Below are 23382 nucleotides of genomic sequence, written 5' to 3' on the forward strand. Positions count from 1 at the left end.
CTCACTTAGGAGTGAGAACATGCAGTGTTTGGTTTTCTGTTCCTGTGTTAGTTTGCTGAGAACGATGATTTCCAGTTTCATCCATGTTCCTGCAAAGGACATGATCTCACTCCTTTTTATGGCTGCATAGTATTCCATGGTGTATATGTACCACATTTTCTTTATTCAGTCTACCATTGATGGGCATTTGGGTTGGTTCCAAGTCTTTGCTATTGTAAATAGTGCTGCAGTAAACATACATGTGCATGTGTCTTTATGGCAGAATGATTTATATTCCTTTGGGTATATACCCAGTAATGGGATTGCTGGGTCAAATGGTATTTCTTGTTCTAGATCCTTGAGGAAATCCCACACTGTCTTCCACAATGGCTGAACTAATTTACATTCCCACCAACAGTGTAAAAGCATTCCTATTTCTCCACAGCCTCACCAGCATCTGATGTTTCTTGACTTTTTAATAATTGCGATTCTGACTGGCATGAGATAGTATCTCATTGTGGTTTCGATTTGCAGTTCTTTAGTGATCAGTGATGTTGAGCTTTTTTCATATGTTTGTTGGCCACATAAATGTTTTCTTTTGAGAAGTGTCCATTCATGTCCTTTGCCCACTTTTTGATGGGGTTGTTTGCTTTTTTTCTTGTAAATTTGTTTAAGTTCATTGTAAATTCTGGATACTAGACCTTTGTCACATGGGTAGATTGAAAAAATTTTCTCCCATCTGTGGGTTGCCTGTTCACTCTGATGATAGTTTCTTTGACTGTGTGGAAGCTCTTTAGTATGATTAGATCCCATTTGTTAATTTTGGTTTCTGTTGCAATTGCTTTTGGCGTTTTCGTCATGAAGTCTTTGCCCATGCCTATGTCCTAAATGGTATTGCCTAAGTTTTCCTCTAGGGTTTTTATGGTTTTGGATTTTACATTTAAGTCTTTCATCTATCTTGAGTTAATTTTTGTATAAGGCGTAAGGAAGGGGTCCAATTTCAGTTTTCTGCGTACAGCTAGCCAGTTTTCCCAGCATCATTTATTGTATAGGAGATTCTTTCCCCATTGCTTGTTTTTGTCAAGTTTGTCGAAGATCAGATGGTTGTATATATGTGGTCTTATTTCTGAGGTCTCTGTTCTGTTCCATTAATCTATATGTCCATTTTGGTACTAGTATCATGCTGTTTTGGTTACTGTAGCCTTGTAGTGTAGTTTGAAGTCAGGTAGTATGATGCCTCCAGATTTGTTCTTTTTGCTTAGGATCGTCTTGGCTATATGGGGTATTCTTTGATTCCATAAGAAATTTAAAATAGCTTTTTCTAATTCTGTGAAGAATGTCAATGGTAGTTTGATAGCAATAGCATTGGATCTATAAATTACTTTGGTCAGTATGGCCATTTTCACGATATTGATTCTTCCTATCCATAAGCATGGAATGTTTTTCCATCTGTTTGTATCGTCTCTTATTTCCTTGAGCAGTGGTTTGTAGTTCTCCTTGAAGAGGTTTTTCATATCCCCTGTTAGCTGTATTCCTGGGTATTTTCTTCCCTTTGTACCAATTATGAATGGGAGTTAATTGATGATTTGGCTCTCTGCTTGTCTATTGTTGTTGTAAAGGAATGCTTGTGATTTTTGCACATTGATTGTGTATCCTGAGAATTTGCTGAAGTTGCTTATCAGCTTAAGGAGTTTTTGCACTGAGATGATGGAGTTTTCTAAATATGAAATCATGTCATCTGCAAACAGAGAAAATTTGACTTCCTCTCTACCTATTCACATACGCTTTATTTCTTTCTGTAGTCTGATTGCCCTGGCCAAAATTTCAAATACTATGTTGAATAGGAGTTGTGAGAGAGGGCATCTGTGTCTTGTGCCTGTTTTCAAAGGGAATGCTTCCAGCATTTGCTCATTCATTATAATATTGGATGTGGGTTTATCATAAATAGCTCTTACTATTTTGAGGTGTGGTCCATCAATACCTAGTTTTTTGAGGGTTTTTAACATGAAGGGATGTTGAATTTTATCAGAAACCATTTCTGCATATATTGAGATAATCTTGTGGTTTTTATCTTTGGTTCTGTTTTCGTGATGGATTTCATTTATTGATTTGTGTATGTTGAACCAGCCTTGCATCCTAGAGATAAAGCTGACTTGGTCATGGTGGATACATTTTTTGATGTGCTGCTGGATTCGGTTTGCCAGTTTTTTATTGAAGATTTTCACATTGATGTTCGTCAAAGATATTGGCCTGAAGTTTTCTTTTTTTGTTGTTGTTGTGTCTCTGCTCAGTTTTGGTATCAGGATGATGCTGACTTCATAAAATGAGTTAGAGAGGAGTCCCCCTTTTTCTAGTTTCAGAAGGAATGGTGCCAGCTCCTCTTTGTACCTCTGTGAATCCGTCTAGTCCTGGGATTTTTTTGGTTGGTAGGCTATTAATTACTGCCTTGGTTTCAGAACTTGTTATTGGTCTATTCATGGTCTATTCATCCTGGTTTAGTCTTGAAAGGGTGTATTGTTTTATATATTTATATATATATTTATCCATTTCTTCTAGATTTTCTAGTTTATTTGCATAGAGGTGTTTATAGTATTCTCTGGTGGTAGTTTGTATTTCTGTGAGGGTCAGTGGTGATATCCCCTTTGTCTTTTTTCATTGTGTCTATTTAATTATTCTCTCTTTTCTTCTTTATTAGTCTAGCTAGTGGTCTATTTATGTCCTTTTTTTTTTTTTTTTTCCAAAAAAACAGCACCTGGATTCACTGATTTGGGAGGATTTTTTGTATCTCTATCTCCTTCAATTCTGCTCTTATCTTAGTTATTTCTTGTCTTCTACTAGCTTTTGGATTAGTTTGCTCTTGCCTCTCTAGCTCTTCTAATTGTGATGTTAGGATGTCAATTTGAGATCTTTCTAGCTTTCTGATGTGGGCATTGAGTGTTATATAAATTTCCCTCTTAACACTGTTTTAGCTGTGTCCCATAGATTCTGGTAAGTTGTCTCTTTGTTCTTATTGGTTTCAAAGAACTTCTTGATTTCTGCCTTAAATTCATTATTTACCCAGAAGTCATTCAGAGGAGGTTGTTCAATATCCATGTAATTGTGTGGTTTTGAGTTTCTTAATCCTGAGTTCTAATTTGTTTGCCCTGAGAGACTATTTGTTATAATTTCAGTTATTTTGCATTTGCTGAGGAGTGTTTTGCTTCCAATTATTTGGTCGATTTTAGAATAAGTGCCATGTGGCACTGAGAAGAATGTATATTCTGTTGATTTGGGGTGGGGAGTTCTATAGATATCTATTAGGTCCACTTGATCCAGAGCTGAGTTCTAGTCCTGAATATCCTTGTTAATTTCCCTTTTTATTTATCCGTCTAATATTGACAGTGTGGTGTTAAAGTCTCCCACAATTATTGTGTGGGAGTCTAAGTCTTTTTTCGTATGTCTCTAAGAATTCATTTTATGAATCCGGGTGCTCCTGTATGGGGTGCATATATATTTAGAATAGTTAGCTCTTCTTGTTAAACTGTTCCATTTGCCATTATGTAATGCCCTTCTTTGTCTTTTTTTTTTAATCAATGTTGGTTTAAAGTCTGTTTTGTCAGAGACTAGGATTGCAACGCTTGCTTTTTGTTGCTTGTCATTTGCTTAGTAAATTTTCCTCCATCACTTTATTTTGAGCCTATGTGTATCTCTGCATGTGAGATGGGTCTCCTGAATACAGCACACCGATGGGTCTTGACTCTTCCAATTTGCCAGTCTGTGTCTTTTAATTGGGGCATTTATCCCATTTACATTTAACCTTAGTATTGTTATGTGTGAATTTAATTCCCTCATCATGATGCTATTTGGTTTGCACACTAGTTGATGCAATTTCTTCATAGTGTCATTGGTCTTTATATTTTGGTGTGTTTTTGCAGTGGCTGGTACCAGATTTTCCTTTCCATATTCAGTGCTTCTTTCAGGAGCTCTTGCAAGGTGGACCTGGTGGTAACAAAATCCCTCAGCATTTGCTTGTCTGTAAAGGATTTTATTTCTCCTTCACTTATAAAAGTTAGTTTGGCTGGATATGAAATTCTAGGTTGAAAATCCTTTTCTTTAAAAATGTTGAATATTGGTCCCCATTCTCTTCTGGCTTGTAGAGTTTCTGCTGAAAGATCTGCTGTTAGTCTGATGGGCTCCCCTGTGTAGGTGATCTGGCCTTTCTCTCTGGCTGCCCTTAACATTTTTTTCCTTAATTTCAACCTTGGAGAATCTGATAGTTAGGTGTCTTGGGGTTGATCTTTTTGAGGGGTACCTTAGTGGCATTCTCTGTATTTCCTGAATTTGCATGTTGGCCTGTCTTGCTAGGTTGAGGAAGTTCTCCTGGATAGTATTCTGAAGTGTGTTTTCCAGCTTGTTTCCATGCTCCTCATCTCCTTCAGGTACTCCAATCAATTGTAGGTTTGGCCTTTTTACAAAGTCCCATATTTCTTGGAGGCTTTGTTCATTCCATTTCATTCTTTTTCTCTAATTTTGTCTGCTTGCCTTATGTTAGCAAGGTGGTCTTCAAACTCTGAAATCTTTTCTTCCACTTCACAAAGCGTAATGCTTTGTGTATGCTTCATGAAGTACTATTGCTGTGCTTTTCATCTCCATCAGGTCATTTATGTTCCTCTCTAAACTAGTTATTCTAGTTATCAGCTCCTCAAACCTTTTATCAAGGTTTTTAGCTTGTTTGCATTCGGCTAAAACATGCTCCTTTAGCTCAGCATACTTTTTTATTATCCATCTTCTGAAGCCTACTTCTGTCAATTCTTCCATCTCATCCTCCATCCAGTTCTGCACCCTTGCTGGAGAGATATTGCAATAATTTGAAGGAGAAGAGACACTCTGGCCTTTTGAGTTTTCAGCATTTTTTTCATTGATTCTTTCTCATCTTCATGAGTTTGTCTAGTTTTGATCTCTGAGGATGCTGACCCTTGGATGGAATTTTTTTAGGGACTTTTTGTTGTTGTTGTTGATGCTGTTGTTGTTGCTTTCTGTTTGTTTGTTTTTCTTTCAGTGGTCAGGTATCTCTTCTTTAGGGCTGCTATGGTTTGCTGGGGGTTTACTTCAGGCCCTATTCATCTGGTTTGCTCCCTTGCCTGGAGATGTCACTCAAGGAAGCTGGAGAACAGCAAAGATGCGTGTCTGCTCCGTCTTCTGGGATCTCTGACCTCAAAGAGCACCAACCTGATGCCAGTAGGATTGCTCCTGTATAGGGTGTCTAACAACCCCTGTAGGAGGGTCTCACCCAGTTGGGTGGCACAGGGAACAGGACCTGTTTAACAAAGCACTTTGTCCCTTGGTGGAGGGGATGTGCTTTGCTAGGGGGAAACCTGCTTGTCTGGGCTGCCCAGATTCCTCAGAACTACTAAGAGGAAAGATTAAGTCTACTGGTCCGCAGAGACTGTGGCCACCCGCCCCCACCCCAGGGGCTTATGTCCAGGGAGATCCGGGTTCTGTCCCTGAGCCTCTGGCTGGAGTTGTTGGACTTCCTGCAGGGAAGCCCTGCCCAGTGAGGAAAGATGAGTCAAGGTCAGGCCTGAAGAGGCGCTCTGGCTGCAGCCTGCCACAGCTGGTGTGTTGGGCTTTGGGGGATACCTATTGGGACCAAGCCATTCAGTCTCCTTTCAAAACCACGGCCTGGAGCTACAGAGATGGATGCCACCCTTCCCCGACCCAAGGATCTTAGTGTGTTAGGCAGTTGTGAGCCCCAGTGCTGGCTCCTACCCGTTCCCCAAGGAGCTCAAACGGCTTAGACAGTAAGCCACAGCTGTGGGGCTGGTTGCCTCTCCCGCTGGGAGCTCAGCAGGCTTAAGCAGATTCCAGCTGAGAGGCTGTTGAGAATCTGCACAGCTCCAGGGTTGGGACCTTAGGCTTTGGTGACGTGGGTTCATGAGTGGGATTTTCCAATCCATGGTTTGCACAGTTCTATGGAAAAAGCATGGTTTCTCCGGCCGGGCAGCATGCTCACTCACCACTCCCCTTGGCTGGGGAGTGAGGGCTCCCCTGGCTCTCACGTGGGCTGCTGCACCACAATGCTCTTCCTTCCTCTCTATGAATCATGCCAGTCGCCTAGTCAGTTCTGATGAGAGAACCTGGATACCTCGGTTGCTGGTGAAGGATTCACATGTTTATTATGGTTCTTTTCAATGGGAGCCTCTGATTGCCGTTGTTTCTAGTCAGCCATCTTGGCCCCGACCAAATTTTTAAATTTAAAACATTTAGATAGATGTCTATAATTGTATTTGTCATGTCATATATTTGCGTTTGTATAGTCATAGACATATGACTATATTTGTATTTTTCTTCTAATTAAAAAATATGTAATGTCAAAGCAATAACTATTACACTATACTGTTAGATTTATAGGATATGAATATATTATATATGACCTCAATGATACAAGAAAATGGAGAGGAAATACATCTAAACTGAAATTTGCCATTGTTTTCTGAAATTAAGTCAATGTTAACTGGAATAGATTATGATAAAGTAAAGATGCATATTGTAGAATCACTTTTAAAATTTCAAAAAAGCTAAAAATTTATGAAAAAAACTAAAATATCTTGGTAAAAATATTTGTTGAACAAAAATGAAGGCAGGAGAGAGAGAAAGAACAGGGGAGCAAAAATGATGACACTTATAGAAATAATTAAATAACAAAATAGAAACCTTTACCCAACCCAGTGTAAGAAAATATTTTTCTATGTTTTGTTCTATAATTTTTGTAGCTTTGGAATTTACATTTGTGTTTATTGTTCATTTGAGTTAATTTTTGTGTTTTGTGTAGGGTGTGATTTATGAATCAAAGTTAATTTTTTGCACATGGATATTTGCCATATCAATAATTACATTAAATGTGAACAGAATAAATACATCGAAAGGCAAAGAATGTCAGATTGGATTTTACAAAGCAAGTTCCAACTATATACTATCTACAAGAGGTATGGATGAGATTCAAGAAACAAATAGGTTGAAAGTTAAAGGTTATAAAAAGATGTACTATGTAAAGAGTAACCACAAGAAATTTGGAGTGAGTATAATAATATTAGACAGACTGTATGACAAGTGACATTATTGGAGACATGAAAGAATATTTTATATAATGATAAAACAGCCAATATAGCAGGAAGATGTAGCAGTTATTATTGTGTATGTAACTAACACAGCCTCACAGAAATGAAAGATAGTAGGCAATTAGAAATAAATAGAAATTAGAAAGAAGCAATTAACACATTTATATTTAAAGGTTTCAATACTCCTCTCTCAATAATATAGTAGACTTGAATAATCCTACAATACACTCATCTGAACTGACATTCGTAAAACCCTCCACCTAACAATAATAAAACACACATTTTTCCAAGTGCGTATAAATCATTTACCACGATAGACTATATTCTCCATTACTAAATGAATCTCAATACATTTTAAGGATTCTAGTTATATAAAATATGTTTTTGGTCACAATGGAATTAAATCAATATTAGAAAAAAAAATTTCTGTTACATCTTCAAATGTTTCAAAACTAAAGAATATGGTTCTCAATACCCTGTAGGTCCAAGAAGGAATCAAAAAGAAAGTTTGAAAATATTTCAAGCTTAATAAAAATAAAAACAAGTTTAGTTGTACAGATGCTATTCAAAAAGAAACATACTACTCATCCCTGCAACATGGGTAAACTCAAAAGCATAATGTTGAATCAATTAAGCCAGACAAAAAAGGCTACATATTGTATAATTCTATTTATATGAAATTTCTAGAAAAAAGCAAAACTATAGAGACAAAATTATGTCAGTGGTTTTCTGGGGCTGGAAGAGTGAGAAGCAGTTGACTACAAATGGGCACAAGGAAACTTTTTTAGGTAATGGAAATATTTTAATCTTAGGTTGTGGTGATGGTTGCAGACCTATATAAATTTACTAAAACTATTGTACTCTACATGTGCAGTGTATCAGTGTTATGGCAAGTAAATCATACCTTAATAAAACTGTTAGCTAAACAATCAAAAAGATATCTATGCTGGAAGTAGGAACGTGAGACTCATTAGCATATAGATGATTATTGTAGCTGTAAAAGTAGAGAAAACATCTAGGGAAAGTTTGTTGAAAACATAAGAAGCTGGGACAGATCCCTGTGGAGCAGCAACACTTAGAGGAGCTAACAAAAATGAAAATGAGTAAATGCAGCTACAGAGGTAGAATAAAAATGAAGGAAATATAGTATCTCAGCAAGTAAGTATTTCTAGGAGGGGGCTTGTCATAAAGATCTCAAATGCTTCTGATAGGGTAAGGAAGAAAAAAACTAAAAGGTATCTGATGGTGGTCACCCAAGACCTTAGCATGAGCAGTTTTTGAGGACCAAATAGCGTACAAGTCAATCTGGAGTGAACTGCGGAGTGAGTGGGAGTAATGAATGCAAACAGGAGTATCGGGAGCCTGGCTCAAGAAGTGTATCTGAAAAAGGAAGGATTTCCTTCCAGGTGAAGCTGGAAATGTCAGGAGTTAGAAGTGCGAGATTTTGTTTTAACAGAAGATTCAACAGCATGTTTCAGTGTGGTTAGAAAGAAGTGAGGGGAAAGAGGTTGAAGATTCAGAAGAGGGCCGTAATTTTAATCATTAATTCCATGAGGGAGCAGAAAAAGATGGGATTGAAAGCACAGGTTGAAGGATTACCATTAAACAGTAAGGGAGAATTCTTCCACGTAGAAGAGTAAAGAATGGTATTAAAATAAGTGAATTTGTAGATTCCATGGCATCAAGGAAAAGCTTGTTTGATGGCTTCTTTTTTCTTGGTAGAAAGCAAGGTTATTTGAGAGTGAAAGCAGAAGTCATAATACCAAGGATTTGAGGGGAATGACACACTTTAAGGACCTAGAATTAGGTTAGTGATCATGAATTTATAATAATACCAGTCTACCCAATTGCATATTTTTTCTCTAGGAACAAGAAGTGGACAGTTTGATTCATTGGAGTTGGCTCCATCAGAAAGCTAGTAGAGCAAGGGTGTTTAGAGTGGTGGTAACAGAGCACCTGGGATGACAGATCATGGATGGACAAAAGTGAAGGCATTGGGGGCTGATAGACATTGTCTTCACTTTCATTCCCCTGAAACAAGGTGCGAGACAGTGACTTGAGGACAGGTAGTTGGTTTGAGAGGGAGCTCAAGATACAGGAGTGAGGGAATGGGGAAAATAAGTCAGGAAACAAGGGAAAGTGAATTAAAGGGTGCATGTTTTGAGCTACGTATCATTGTGGGCAACTGCAGCTGAGTCCTACTGGAAACCGGCTGAGAAAGCCTGTGGAATGTGCCTGGAAGTTATCCCTCTGTAGAACAGAAAGCTGACACATTAATCCACTAATTCCTGTCACCCTTTGCTGGAGAATTATTTCTAGAAGCGTTAACTATCCCCATTTTTCCAGGATACTTGCCAGGGCTGAACAAACTCTCTGGCTTCAGAAAAATCCTGGAGGCAGAAAATGAAAAGTAATGGGGAAGATTGAGCTTGAGGTAAAATATTGACAACATCCAAATCCCCACAGGAGTTTTCCACCACCAGCTTCAGCTAAAAACTGAAGTAGGCCTGGGGACATATGGTAGAAGATGAAATTGAACCAGTTTATGAAATTCCCTATGCAGTCAAAGCAATCAAGGAAATAACAGAATAATAGATGGAGTTCTTTGATTATATGGAAGTTATTTATATCCTCCGAGCTACTGATTTATCATCTGTAAATGGGGATGAGATTACCCACTTTGTGTGGTTACTGCTAGAATTAAAAGTCCTTATTATGTAAGGTGCTTAGCACAGAGCCTGGCATGTAGCAAGATATACAGAATAAAAGCTATTATATTATTGCTATTATCTGTTGAAAGATTAGTAATGTTAATAACTACCTGCATTATGGATAATAATGGACTAATTCAAATTTTATATAGAATATTTTTGAATATTATATTCAAGTTCACTACCTAATTTGAACCAGTAAGTTCACTACTTAACTTGAATATAATATTTTGTATGACAAGACATTACAGTTTTGTTTGGAAGAACATTAAATTCTGGTACTTGTTGAAATTAGTTTTATCGTAGAATGGCTATTGGGAAAATCACAAATGTAATCTAATTCCCATGCATTCTTTTTCCTTTGGTTAGGATTTCACTGAGTTTTTATTTGACTAGAATGATTTATTTTATTTTTAAAGAAATCACCAGAGATGTACTGTTGGTTTTGTTTTTAATTTTTTTCTGCTTTTCAACTTATTCAAACACAAGAAACAATCTAAATGCATTCTACTCCGTTACGACCTCTGATGTCAAATAAGTTTTCTTTAATTCTAGCTTAAATCTTTAATGCTGCAGTTTTGTTTTTACTTTTCTTCTTCTCAGTGGAGAAAACAGGAACAGCTGGTTACTATTGTCAATTTTCTATTGTTTGGAATTTATTAAATATGCAACTCTTGTGAATACATAGATGTAGATACATATTTCCTTCTGCGTATAGAACTCCTATTGCTTTTCTTTCAAGAATGATAGAATTGTATATGGGGAAGCTTTAGAGCTCTTCTAGTCCCAGTATATAGTCTGATTAATTAATATTAGTTAAAATGTTATTAATTGCCATCTAGCATTTCTTGTGGTAAATTGCCTGATGTGTTCTTTGCTCAACTACCAATTGGACTATTATTATTTTTCTTATGAATATATTGCAATACAACACACAATATCTTTGTATATTGATGTTAACTATTAAGCCACTACATGATCTTTTTCCCCAATTTGTTATTTGTCTTTTAATTCAGTTTATAGTATTTTTGCCTTGCAGGTTCATAATTAATGTTTTGTCAGATATGTGTTTTTTTCTCTTATGAATTTCTTTTTTTGGTTTCATGCTTAGAGATGCCTTACTCACCATGAGCTCTTATCTAAGTTCACCTATATTTTCTTCTGGACCTTTAATATTTTTATTTTTAAGTTGGTTTTCTAATCCATCCAGAATTAACTTAAATGCAGGATTGCACATTTGTTCCTAATACATTTCAAGTTGTTTATTATAGCATATTGCTTTGATCTGTTGTAGTATTTCATATCATAAATATGTTACATATATATTCATGATATACACCAGTGGTTCTCAATCAGAGGTGATTTCTCCCTCTAGGAACATTTGGCAATGCCTGTAGACATTTTTTTATTTGCCAGGACTAGGGGAGAGGCTGGCTACTGGCCTTTAGTGAGCAGAGAGCAAGGATGATGCTAACCACCCTACAGTGTACAGGACAACCCCCACAACAAAGAATTGTCAATGTACTGAGATTAAGGGACCTTAAGAGATGATAGACGGATGGATGCATAGTTGATAGGTCAATAGATAAATGTATAGAAGATAGATATTCATTGAATACCATTCTTCTGCCAGTTACATACCAATAGTAGTATTATCCAGCCTATATTTTTATTCTTTACCTATATTCTATTCTTTAACATAAAGGGCGTTTTAAGAGACATCGACTCCTACTTTATGGAAATCCAGATACACTGTATTGTTGGATATCCCTGGTTTGAGCACATAGTAAATATTGAATGGAGCGTTTTATAAAAATGACAATAATAAATCAAATAAATTTTTAATGAACCTTATTTGATTACAGTGACTTATTTTTTGTATGTTAAGAAGTATGCTTTTTAAAATCCATTGCAGATTTTTGCTAGGAATCAATTTTAAGCAGTATGTTTCTTCTTTAGTCTTCTGCCACATCTGTTATTCTCTTACTATGCAGAATAAACTTCATCAGAATATTAACTCTGTTCTCTATATTATTTTTATTTAGCTTTTATTACCACTGTCAAGCTTGCAGATTTCCTTGTATGCACATATCTCTTTAATATGCAGAGTTGCTTATTCTTTCCATCTATGAGAATCATTACTTTTGCATAAAGACTATATCCATTTTTAGTTACATTCTGAAACTTAATGTTGATATCCGTGGAATTATATGTGTCTTCTGTGTCAAAAATTTCTATTCATTCTAATAACTTATCCTGAACACATTTAGTGTTAGTATTTAAACACTTTATTGTTTCTGATCCCCTTATTAGAAAGATATTTTCTTCTATGTATTTGTGAGCCTTTAAATTCTTATTTTGTTTCCTGTCATATTTGACATCCTCTACAACAGCAATGTCCAATGGATGGAATTCACCGTGATGTTGGAAAGGTTCTGATCTGCAGAGTCCAATATAGTAGGCATGGTTGAGCACTGGAAATGTAGCTAGGGCCACTGAGGAACTGAAGTTTACATTTAATTTAATTTACTTTTAATTTTAGTAGCCACATGTGGCTAATGGCTACTGTGTTGGACAGCACAATTCTATAGAGTAATTCCGTACCCTTCCATTTTTAGGTTAAAATTCTCTGATTTATTTTAACTTAAACCTATTTTTACTGGTTGTGTTTGTATGCAGTTTTGTTTGTTTTGTATATTGTATGCATTTCTTATGTCCCAGTGATTAAGTTATTTTTTACTTCATTTCCTATGCTTTCCATACAGTAATAGTACATATCCTTAGACAACTGAGAGTGGGCAAATGTATTTCTGTAATGTACTATCTATTAATATCAGGTACTTGCTTTTCTTTACTTTTTTGCAAATAAAAATGATAATGTTCACTGTAGGAAAAATGAAGGAAGAAAAACAGAAAATATAAAGAAGAGAATAAAGCAAAGATTACTACCACTAACTTCACAGACACACAAACAGACACACACAGAGGGATACACTTAGTTGAGTACTTTATATACATATTCTTTTATTTTTAAACACCTTACTGATTGTACAGCTAATACGTGTTTAGTGCTAGAAAAAAATTTAAAAACAGGAGTAAAGTGAAGGAAAAAAATCATCTGTGATCACAATGCCTAGATTAACCACTTTTATTACTTCGGTTTGTTTTCTCACAGTGTTGTTTCTAAGTGCAGGTAGGTAGGTAGACAGCTGGATATGTAGAGAGGCATTTTCAAAAATTGAATTATACTATATGCAGGGTGGACCAATAAAAGTACACACTTTTCAGATGGCAAGAAAACAAAATTATGTGTCACTATGGGTATGTATCATCCGCAGTGGTATTAGTGACCATTTTGAACATTTGTAGCTTTCATAAAAATATATATTGGTTAACATTTATCCACTGGGCTTGTCTATGTATTAATTTTATCTTGCTTTTTATATCATGAGCATTTTTCTCTAGTATAAAATAAAATTCACAAATGTGATTTTAATGACTACATCATAATCTATTCATTGTCTATATCATTATCCAGTTTCCTATTATTGGACAGTTAGGATGCTTCTCTTTTTTTACTACTATAAATAGCATTACACCCTACATATTAGTGCCTAAAATTTTTCATCTCTGAATTTTTCATTTCTGATTATTTTATCTCTGATTATTTCATTAGTATACATTCTTAGAAGTGAAATCACTGGCCCAAATGAAATAAATGGATTGGAGATCCTTGGTATATATTGGCAATCCAAATCACCTTCCAGAAAGTTCTCTGTTGCTTATAGAAGAAAATAAATATTCTCGTTCCATTTTTATAGTTTAATCATTTATATGCAGCACCTTTTTTTTCTTTTTTGAAATGGAGTCTTGCTCTGTTGTCCAGGCTGGAGTGCAATGGCATGATCTTGGCTCACTGCAACCTCCGCCTCAAGCAATTCTTCTGCCTCAACCTCCGGAGTAGCTGAGACTGCAGGCATGTGCCACCATGACTAGCTAATTTTTTTGTATTTTTAGTAGCATGGGTTTCACCATGTTGGTCAGGCTGGTCTCGAAATCCTGACCTCAACTGATCCACCAGCCTCAGCCTCCCAAAGTGCTGTGATTACAAGTGTGAGCCACTGCACCCAGCTGCAGCTTTTCTTTGAACTTTTAATCTTCTCTTTAGTTTTACAACTCAGAATTGTTTTTTAATAAACGTGCCTTTCAAGGGTTTAGCAAAGTAATTATATTGTTATAAATACCCAAACAACGTAACTCTTTATTTTTTGCTAGCAAAGGTTTTCAGATATAAGATTTTTCATTGTATAAATTGTTTCTTTTTAGGGTGAACAAGGAGAAAAAGGAGATCCAGGTCTGGCTGGCCTTAATGGAGAAAATGTAAGCCTAACCCTTTTTTCTGATACTCTGTTTACATTTTACCACTAAGATGTGCTATTTAATGCTATTAAGATTTACCTATTTTTGGCAGAACCAGACATGATGCAACAAAATTAAGAATCAAAGTATTCTTTCACATGGCTCAGTAGAGGCCCAGTGTTTTTAGTTTCATTTCATTGGCTTTATAAATTTTCTACCTGTGCTTAGCTTTAACAGGCCTTTCTCCTTAATGTTTCTTGCTTGCAAATTTTCTAGTCTTCTTTTTCTGTCTTTTTTCATCTTGCATATCTTCTGCCATGGCTTGTGCTCTTACCAGTGGTCCACTTTTCATCTCAGTCCTAGTCTGCATCTAGTCTATAGCTGGTGTCTGTATTGTTAGGCTTTCAGTGATAGGAAGGAAGGGCGAAGTGAAGGGAAACTAAATCCGTATTGCTCCCCTTCATGGCGCCAGTTCCGCACCCTCAGGGATAACATCGCCTGTGATATCCTTGGACCCCAGTCATCTTCTCCCTTTCCCCTCAGGGCAGTTATCCTCCCAGAATTGCACTCCAAATTTTAGGATAAAATTTGAAGGATGGCCCAAATGTGGGTTTTACTCTGAAATGTAATTTTATTTACATTTACTCACCATTTACTATAGATATGTTATATTTACTGGTAGGGGAAGTGTCCAAAATGAGAATTAGTTTTTCCCTCGGCTTCCTTTTCTCACTTACATAAATATGTTTTAGAAAGGACCTGAAGGGCCACATGACTTATAAAAGAATAAGGAAAAACTATGAGACTGTATCTAGCTCCCTAATGCCCTAGATGTGTTAGGAAACCTGTTTTGTATGCTGTAGATCACTACAATGGAAGAGACACTGAAGACCAATCTTTACGGCCTGTGGAGAAAGTCTGTGTGTATGTGTGTGTGTGTGTGTGTGTGGAGTCTTCCAAAAAAGAAAGACCCTAGTAGTAATAGTAGTTAATGTTTTTATGTATGTTAACTAAAATAATAGTTGTTTGACTGTCATTCTTATTTCTCTCCCTTTGAAGTGATTTTTCTACACCAGAGAATAGGCACTAGCCCCAAAGGCTTGTAGCTATGGGAATCTCCACATCTTCTTTACCACCTGTAATATATGTAATATAATGTAATATAATTAATCAATTGACATATGCACCTGTAATATATCAGGACAGTGAATGTCACACATGTTTAAATAGAGTAACTGCCTCACCTCTTACCCTGTCGTTGGAGGCACATGGTGAAGTGGGATGAGTTCTGGAGTAGAAAGCCAGGGCCCAGTTTGTCTTCCAGTTCTGTCACAGAAGAGCAAATCACTTCTCAGAGTCTGTAAAGTGATGGACTTGGGACAGATTCTAAAACCCCTATCACTGTGATGTGCTGTGATTTTATGCAAAGAGTTATTAAGATTACAAACTTGAAAAGCCTGATGAGGCTTGAAGCATTCATTCAGGTTTATTGAATTCCTGCTACATGTAAGGCACAGTGAGAAAAACAAAACAGAAGAAGTGAAGACAGAATATAACAAGTACTGGATGTGAGGATGCTTGTCCTTTCTTCTCATAACAAAGGGGAGGTGTGGCCCATACTTTGTTTAAATGAAGATTCCTTTTACAGTGGATTCTGAAATGGATAAAATTTGGGCCTTTGCCTGTGTTTTCTGTTTCTATTACACTCTCCATGAAAGCAAAGACCATGTGTTGGAATCCTAGTACTTAGCACATGGTTGGGGTAAGTTCCAAATAACTATTTGCTGAATGTTAGTTTGAAAAACTGAGCAGTTATTAATATTATAACAGAGTAAAATATAAGTAATTAGAGTCTAAGCTAGAATAACAGATGTGGAAGGGAAGATACGGAGAATGAAGCTAAAGAGATAAAATACATATGATTTGGCACTTGACTGGAGTTGAAAACTCAAAAATAGCCCAATATGTTGGCCGTTCTGTGTGAGAAAGATATTAACTTGTGAGAAATGTGGGAGTGTTGAAAGAGATTAATTACAGTGTTGCAAAAGATAACCAAACTACTTGCATGTGGACTCTCTGAGATAGAGGAGCAAAACAGAGTGTATTACAAGTGCATAAAGGTAATATTGGAATTGATATAGAGAAAGGATTTTTTGAAATATTTGAATAAAACTGGAAAGATATTTGAAGGGTTGGAACCTGAAATATATTCACATTAATTGCAAGATTTGAAATTTTTTCTTACATAGTCTGAAAGTAAGGTTATTGGGCTTTTTAATTAATCAACTGATGTGTGCATATATTTGAGGACCTACTATATTCCTAAACTCTCTGGCAGCCACTGTGTGAGTTCCAAATCTGAGTAACACTAACGTACTGAGAGAGCCCAAAGGCCTAGTGAGCAGTGTGAATGTCTATCCCTTTGAGGGATCTTGGAAGAGTCCTTCACATGCCCCAATAACAGGAGGTCATTCCTTTAGCACCGTTATTGTCTGATGTAGCTCATTAAGTACAACCATAAAGCATGACAAAGCACATTAACTTTTCTCACTTGGTTACTTAGCTAATAAGTAAATGATATTATTTTTTTCCCCTTAATTTTGCCAAAGATATTCAGGAGTCATGACTAAGGAGAAATAACAAAAAACAGTAAGAGTTCTCCTCTTTCCCCTCTACTATCACTAGAAGTAAAGAATCAACTGCTTGGTTATGACACTGTTGGAGATGGGGGGAGTGTTAATATTGTGTTATAGTTCATAAATTATTTTCACAAGGAATTTGAAATTCGACCCTCACCCAGCTTAATTGGCTAGTAGAGTGGGGAGTGATAGTATTCCTGTTTTCAAAAGCAAGAAATTAAAGGCTTCAGAAATTAAGCAACTTTCTTTTTTAAAATGCTAAAATTAGCCTTTAACTCTAAATATTTGACTGAAAAGTCTGATTTTCCCAGCAAATCATGCCACACATCATTGCTTATTTTTCAATGCTAAAAAAAACTGACTCTGCAAACTAAAATAGTTCAGCATTTATGACAGTTCACTCTGACTTTCAATAAGCCCAGGTATACATTCTTAGAAAATGAAAGGTATTATAATGGCTATTTTGATTTGAATTAAAGTTAAGCCATGATGGAAATTATAACTTCAGAAATATTATCTTAGAATGTATAGTAAATAAACTCAGTGAGCCAGGTGACTCCAGCTACTTTCTAAGTCAGAGTATATTGGAATGCTTTAATATTTCTACTAAATGAATTTAACAGCCTTTTTAAATAGTCTTTATTGTTGCATATTATATATATCTTAATGTCAATGTATCTTATAATAACTTATTTTGTGCCAGCTTTCTCACAAAATGGGACAGCTCACTTTGGAAAGTGTAAACTCTAATTTAAAGGGTAGTATGTAGCAATTCAGTCTTTCTCAGTGTGGCACTGCTGGCATTTTGGCAAGACAATTCTTTCTCAAGTCAGACTGTTGCAAGAGCAGAATGTTTAACATCCTTGAAGCTCACCAACCTAATCTAAATGCCAGTAGCAGCCGCTAGTCATTGGGACAATAAAAAATCTGCTGATATTTTTCTAAGTGTATCTTGACTGTGTGTGTGTGTGTGTGTGTGTATGTGTGTGCATGCCTAAACTTTTGTTTGATCTCTATAGTATTACTAAACAAATGCATGCTCGTATGTCCATTCCAGTTTAAATAATGCATACAAAACATATATTAAAATGTTCAAAAATTTGAATTGCTAGAATTTAACTTTGAAAATATATGACCTTGTCTTTACACACAATCTAGTGTATAATTCAATATTTTTGATTGTGACCAAATACAAGATATATTTAACAACAGTATCTTAGAATGGACTTGAGAGGGAATAACATAAAGTTATAATTGTGACCTTTAAAGCCAGACTATCTGGGTTCAAATCCCAGCTCTGCCACTAACTAGCTGATGTACTACTTGGTAAATTACTTATCCTCTCTGTGCCTCAGTTTCTTTATTTGCACCATTGATAATTTCAATAGTACTTACTGTAGGGGAAAAGATAATTTTCCCTTCTCCTCTGAGGGATCCAGTCTGCTGAAATGAACTGACAATGGACAGATTAACAGGAGAAAAGGTATACAAATATATTAACATGCATACAGTGGGAGCCATAAAAAATATGAGACTCAAAGAAAGGCGAGATGGTTGAAACTTAGATAGAACCCACTTTATAGGAAAGAATAAGATGGGGAAATGTAGGCAATTTTGAGAGGTAGTAAATTATTTTCAGAATTGAATTGGACCAAGAGCTAACGATAGTTTGTGGACAAGTTACAGAAAGGTGAGAGCTGAACCTGCACTGTGAACAAAAGTTGTCTTGTTTTGCAGATAAAGACTCCCAGGTAATCTCTCAGAGCTGCCCTCAGAAGAATAGACTAAGAGTCTGTCTGAGCATGGTGACAACTTTTAGTTTATTCTCTTCTCCAGAGATTAGTTTTCCTGCTTATTCTGTTAGAGTCCTAGGAAGGGGGTTTTAAGACAATTGCTTTCTTTGGAAGAAGATTTCTCAGTCTGATAAAGAAACTTCCAGAGAGAGCTCCTCCCTGTGCTTGAGGAGGGGTTGGAGGAGAAACAAGAGAAGGTTAGAAAATTCTTGGATCTGAGGCAGCTTCTAAGGCCTTTCATTTCCTTTTAATTTAAAAGCACTCAGCATGCCAAAGCACCACACTTTGGGGTTATCACTCTCTGTGCCCCAAAATTACCTCATGGATTTTTTGTGAAGATTAAAGGGACTCTCATACAGAAAGCATTTAAAACAGTGTCCAACATAAAGCAAGAACTATATAAACATTCACTATTATTAGAAACCGGGTTAAATAAAACACATTTAGCTCTAATAGGCACATCTTTTTATTTATTTGTTTCTGTGGGGTTATACAATCTTAGAAAAGTAGACTTAATTGTTGAGTTGTCTCTTTTTCTGAATTTATATTATGGTCTTTTAAATATCCCTTATTAGAATTACAGCATCTGATGTTTCTAAAATAATCATGTTAATCTCCTTATACCAATGCAATCTGTACTAGAGAATACAAAAATATTGAAATCACAAAACCAGAGATATCAGCTGGCAACAGCTGTTGACATTGCTAGGGAATAACATTAAGTCATTGAAAGCTTGTGAAAAGAATTAATTGATGGGTTAACAATTTTTAACAAATATTTTATATTATCTTCTGATTTTTAAAGATGTGGTAACCCATGAGTAGTAGTAGGTACTCCAACAAAAATTAATTTTATAGTCTACCTGCTTTTATAATTCTGGTTATAATACTGCTCTTCAGCTCTTGTCTTGCCTTTAGATAACAGTTTCTGCCTCCACATTACATGTAGAATCAACTGCTATGCTTTTGAGAATCTTTATGTACATGAATTTTACTGAGAACCTTCATAACAGATACCCATCTTACTCAATATTGAATTCAGAGTCTGTTCCATTCGGCTTTTTATGCCTATGGTGGGTGCTGTGTCCTTTCTCCCTAGCACTCAATAACCATTGATAGGAGCACCACTGTGACACAAGGAGAAAAATTGCATTTGAGAAAAGCATTACTGATGTGTTTCTCAGAGGCCAACGCCATGGCCTTAACAACATTGTACTTTGTCACAGGAAGACGTGAGTTACATGGGCCCACTTTAATGGTCATAAAAGTAGAAGCTTAACAAATGCAGTACTTCTCAATTGCATTTTATCCTATGTGAGTTAAAGCACAGTTGTTACATATCCATCAAAGTGGTATAAAGCTGAACAAGAAAGAACTATCAGTTATCCCTTAAACTTGAACTTGAAAAGTAAAAACAACATTTATTAAGTGCCTACCATGTGCTAAATGTCTCTACAACAAATGGTTCTCAGAACAACCCTTCAAGAAAACTATTACTTATTACACCTGTTTTATAGGAAAGCTTACCCAACTTACCCATGATTATACATAAAAGGCAGTTCCTCTTCTGACTCTCCTGAAATCCATGTCTGTGAAGTCTTAGACACCTCTAGTAGAATTAGGCATCTGTGAAATGCTTTTGTCCTACCTGCTATATACTTCAATGATAATACTCAATATTCACATCAATTTGTAATTGGCTACGTCATCCCTTCACCTCCTCCCTGCCCATAGTTGATTGAACCAGGGAGAGTTACCTGATTCAATCGCCAATACATTGCTTCCGTAGAAATTATAACTGGGATTAACTTGTTGGAATTAATCTTTAAATTTTTAAATGTATTATTCTGTACCTACAAAATAATATATATAACATATATGATGGTTATAAATCATAGTTACAATGAGAACACCAATGTACCCAGAACTCAGTGTGAAAACAAAGACATCATCCTCCACTTGGAATCTCCCTGTGTGGTTCATCGTATACTGTCCTACACTCCAGAGTTAACCATTTTTCTAAATGTTGTACCCAATATTTCCTTCCATTCTTAAAAATTATATTTCATACTTACACATTTATAAGGAGTATATAATTTAGTCTTACATGTTTGCAGATGTTCAATAATTTTTTTTGAGTAAATGGATACTCAAGGTTTTTATCAGTAATTTGTTTTTTCATGTTTGTCTTTTCTCTACATAGTTTTACACAAGCAAGAGATAACCTCTTTTTAATAAATTTCTCTGCTCAGTGAATGGCATAACTTCCTAGCAAGTTACTTAAGCCAAATGCAAACCAGCCTGGAGACTTTCCTTCTCCTCTGCTTTTGGCATATCTGCCAGTCTTGCTTCCAGCATGTGCCAACTCTGACCACTTCTCATCATCTCCACTGGCACAACCCTGTCCCAGCCATCCTGCTCTCTTTCCTGGAAAAGCTGTCATAGCCCCTTTTCTGCTCCCACTCTTACTGCCCATAATCTGTGTTTCACGTTGCTGCCAAAGTGATTTGTGGGAATTTTTGTAAACATATTCACATCATGTCATTTTCCTGCTTAAAACACTTAAGTGACTTCCCGTTGCATGTAGAACAAAACCCATTTTCCTCATCATGGCCTGCAATTATTTATGTACCATGACCCCTGGCAAGCCTTGACTTAATCCCCTACTCCTTACCTATGTGCTCATGACACTCCTTTTGTCTTGCTGACCTCTGTGCTTCTTGTTCCCTCTGCCCCTACACATATTCCCAGATCATTGCATGGCCGGATCCTTTTTTTAATGTGTGCAAATTCATGAGGTACGTAAGAATTTTTTTACACATATATAATACAAGTTAGGGTGTTTAGGTTGTCCATTTTCTGAGTGAAATACATTTTTTTAAAGTATACTGATCCTACTATGCTATCAAACATTGAATTTATTCCTTCTGTCTTACTGTATGCTTGTATCTTTTTACCCACTTCTTTTCATTCTCCCTCTCCCCCTCACTCACCCTTTCCAGTCTTTGTTATCTATTTCTACACTTTCTACCTCCATGTATTCAAATTTTTTTTTGCTCCCACATGTAAGAACATGGAATATTTGTCTTTTTGTGCCTGGCTTACTTCGCTTAATATAATGACTTTCAGTTCCATCCATGTTGCTGTAAACGACAGGACTTTGTTTTCTTATTGCTGAATAGTACTCTGTTGTGTATATATAGCACCTTTTCTTTATCCATTCATCTGTCGATGGACACAGAATGATTCCATATCTTTGCTAGGATCCTTCTGAAACAACAAATGTCACCACCACACAAGGGCCATTTCTGACACCCCACCTGAAGTAGCCTCTGTCCTCTTTCACTTTTATCACATTCAGCCTTTTGACCTGTTTATTGTCAGCCACTCTCTTCTTATTACATGAGTTCCTTGAGGATAGGGACCTTTACCTAGTTGAATAAAAAAATTATTGACACTTGTTTTTAAAAAGTGATAAGGAAGACATTTTATTCCAGACTATTGCAACAGGGGAATTGCAATAAGGGAGACAGATCAGGCTCAACTCTAACTACAACAAGGACAAGTCAGGATTTATGGTCAATGAGTAGAGGGAAGGAGGTCACTGGATAGAAAATTAATAAGAGGAGACATCAAGGGTAGGGTGATTCTTACCAAACTGATCTAAGAATATTCTTGCTGAAGACAGGCCAAACTTAGACATCAAGGTAGGGGATGAAGAACTCGATCCCCTCTAAAGTAAGGAATGGAGAACAGATTTTAAGTGTGAGAGATTCTCTCTAAACATACTTAGCAAGATTCTTGCTATAATTGAGTTGGACAGACCAAAGACAAGATGGAAGCCACGGCCTATGTCTAGTTGAGAAGAGGGCTCGGAGAACCCTGACTGAAGTTTGGTGATGGAGAGAATCTTCATTAATTTGTTCTTTTCTGTATCTCTAAAGTAGTACTAATCAATAGAAATATAATGAGAGCTACAAATTCAAGATGAATGCAAATATATTATTTTTTTCTAGTAGTCAAATTAAGAAAAGTAAAAAGGGACAGGAGAAAATACTTTTATTTATTTATTTATTATTATTATTATACTTTGAGTTCTAGGGTACATGTGCATAACGTGCAGGTTTGTTACATATGTATACTTGTGCCATGTTGGTGTGCTGCACCCATCAACTCGTCAGCACCCATCAACTTGTCATTTACATCAGGTATAACTCCCAATGCAATCCCTCCTCCCTCCCCCCTCCCCATGATAGGCCCCAGTGTGTGATGTTCCCCTTCCCGAGTCCAAGTGATCTCATTGTTCAGTTCCCACCTATGAGTGAGAACATGCGGTGTTTGGTTTTCTGTTCTTGTGATAGTTTGCTAAGAATGATGGTTTCCAGCTGCATCCATGTCCCTACAAAGGACACAAATTCATCCTTTTTTATGGTTGCATAGTATTCCATGGTGTATATGTGCCACATTTTCTTAATCCAGTCTGTCACTGATGGACATTTGGGTTGATTCCAAGTCTTTGCTATTGTGAATAGTGCCGCAATAAACATACATGTGCATGTGTCTTTATAGCAGCATGATTTATAATCCTTTGGGTATATACCCAGTAATGGGATGGCTGGGTCATATGGTACATCTAGTTCTAGATCCCTGAGGAATCGCCATACTGTTTTCCATAATGGTTGAACTAGTTTACAATCCCACCAACAGTGTAAAAGTGTTCCTATTTCTCCACATCCTCTCCAGCACCTGTTGTTTCCTGACTTTTGAATGATCGCCATTCTAACTGGTGTGAGATGGTATCTCA

The 23382-nt window shown here is 36.3% G+C and overlaps 1 protein-coding gene across 1 annotated transcript in view; it reads left to right on the top strand.

Moving 5' to 3' along the window:
• The window catches only part of COL19A1 (collagen type XIX alpha 1 chain), a 334506-nt gene that overhangs the window by 136336 nt on the left and 174788 nt on the right, over positions 1-23382 (top strand). The window contains exon 13 of the mRNA XM_008013598.3: positions 14114-14167. Within this exon, the coding sequence (XP_008011789.3) occupies positions 14114-14167 (54 nt within the window). The remainder of the gene's footprint in view (positions 1-14113; positions 14168-23382) is intronic.

This window comes from Chlorocebus sabaeus, chromosome 17, assembly GCF_047675955.1.
Source record: "Chlorocebus sabaeus isolate Y175 chromosome 17, mChlSab1.0.hap1, whole genome shotgun sequence".
Lineage (NCBI taxonomy): Eukaryota > Metazoa > Chordata > Mammalia > Primates > Cercopithecidae > Chlorocebus > Chlorocebus sabaeus.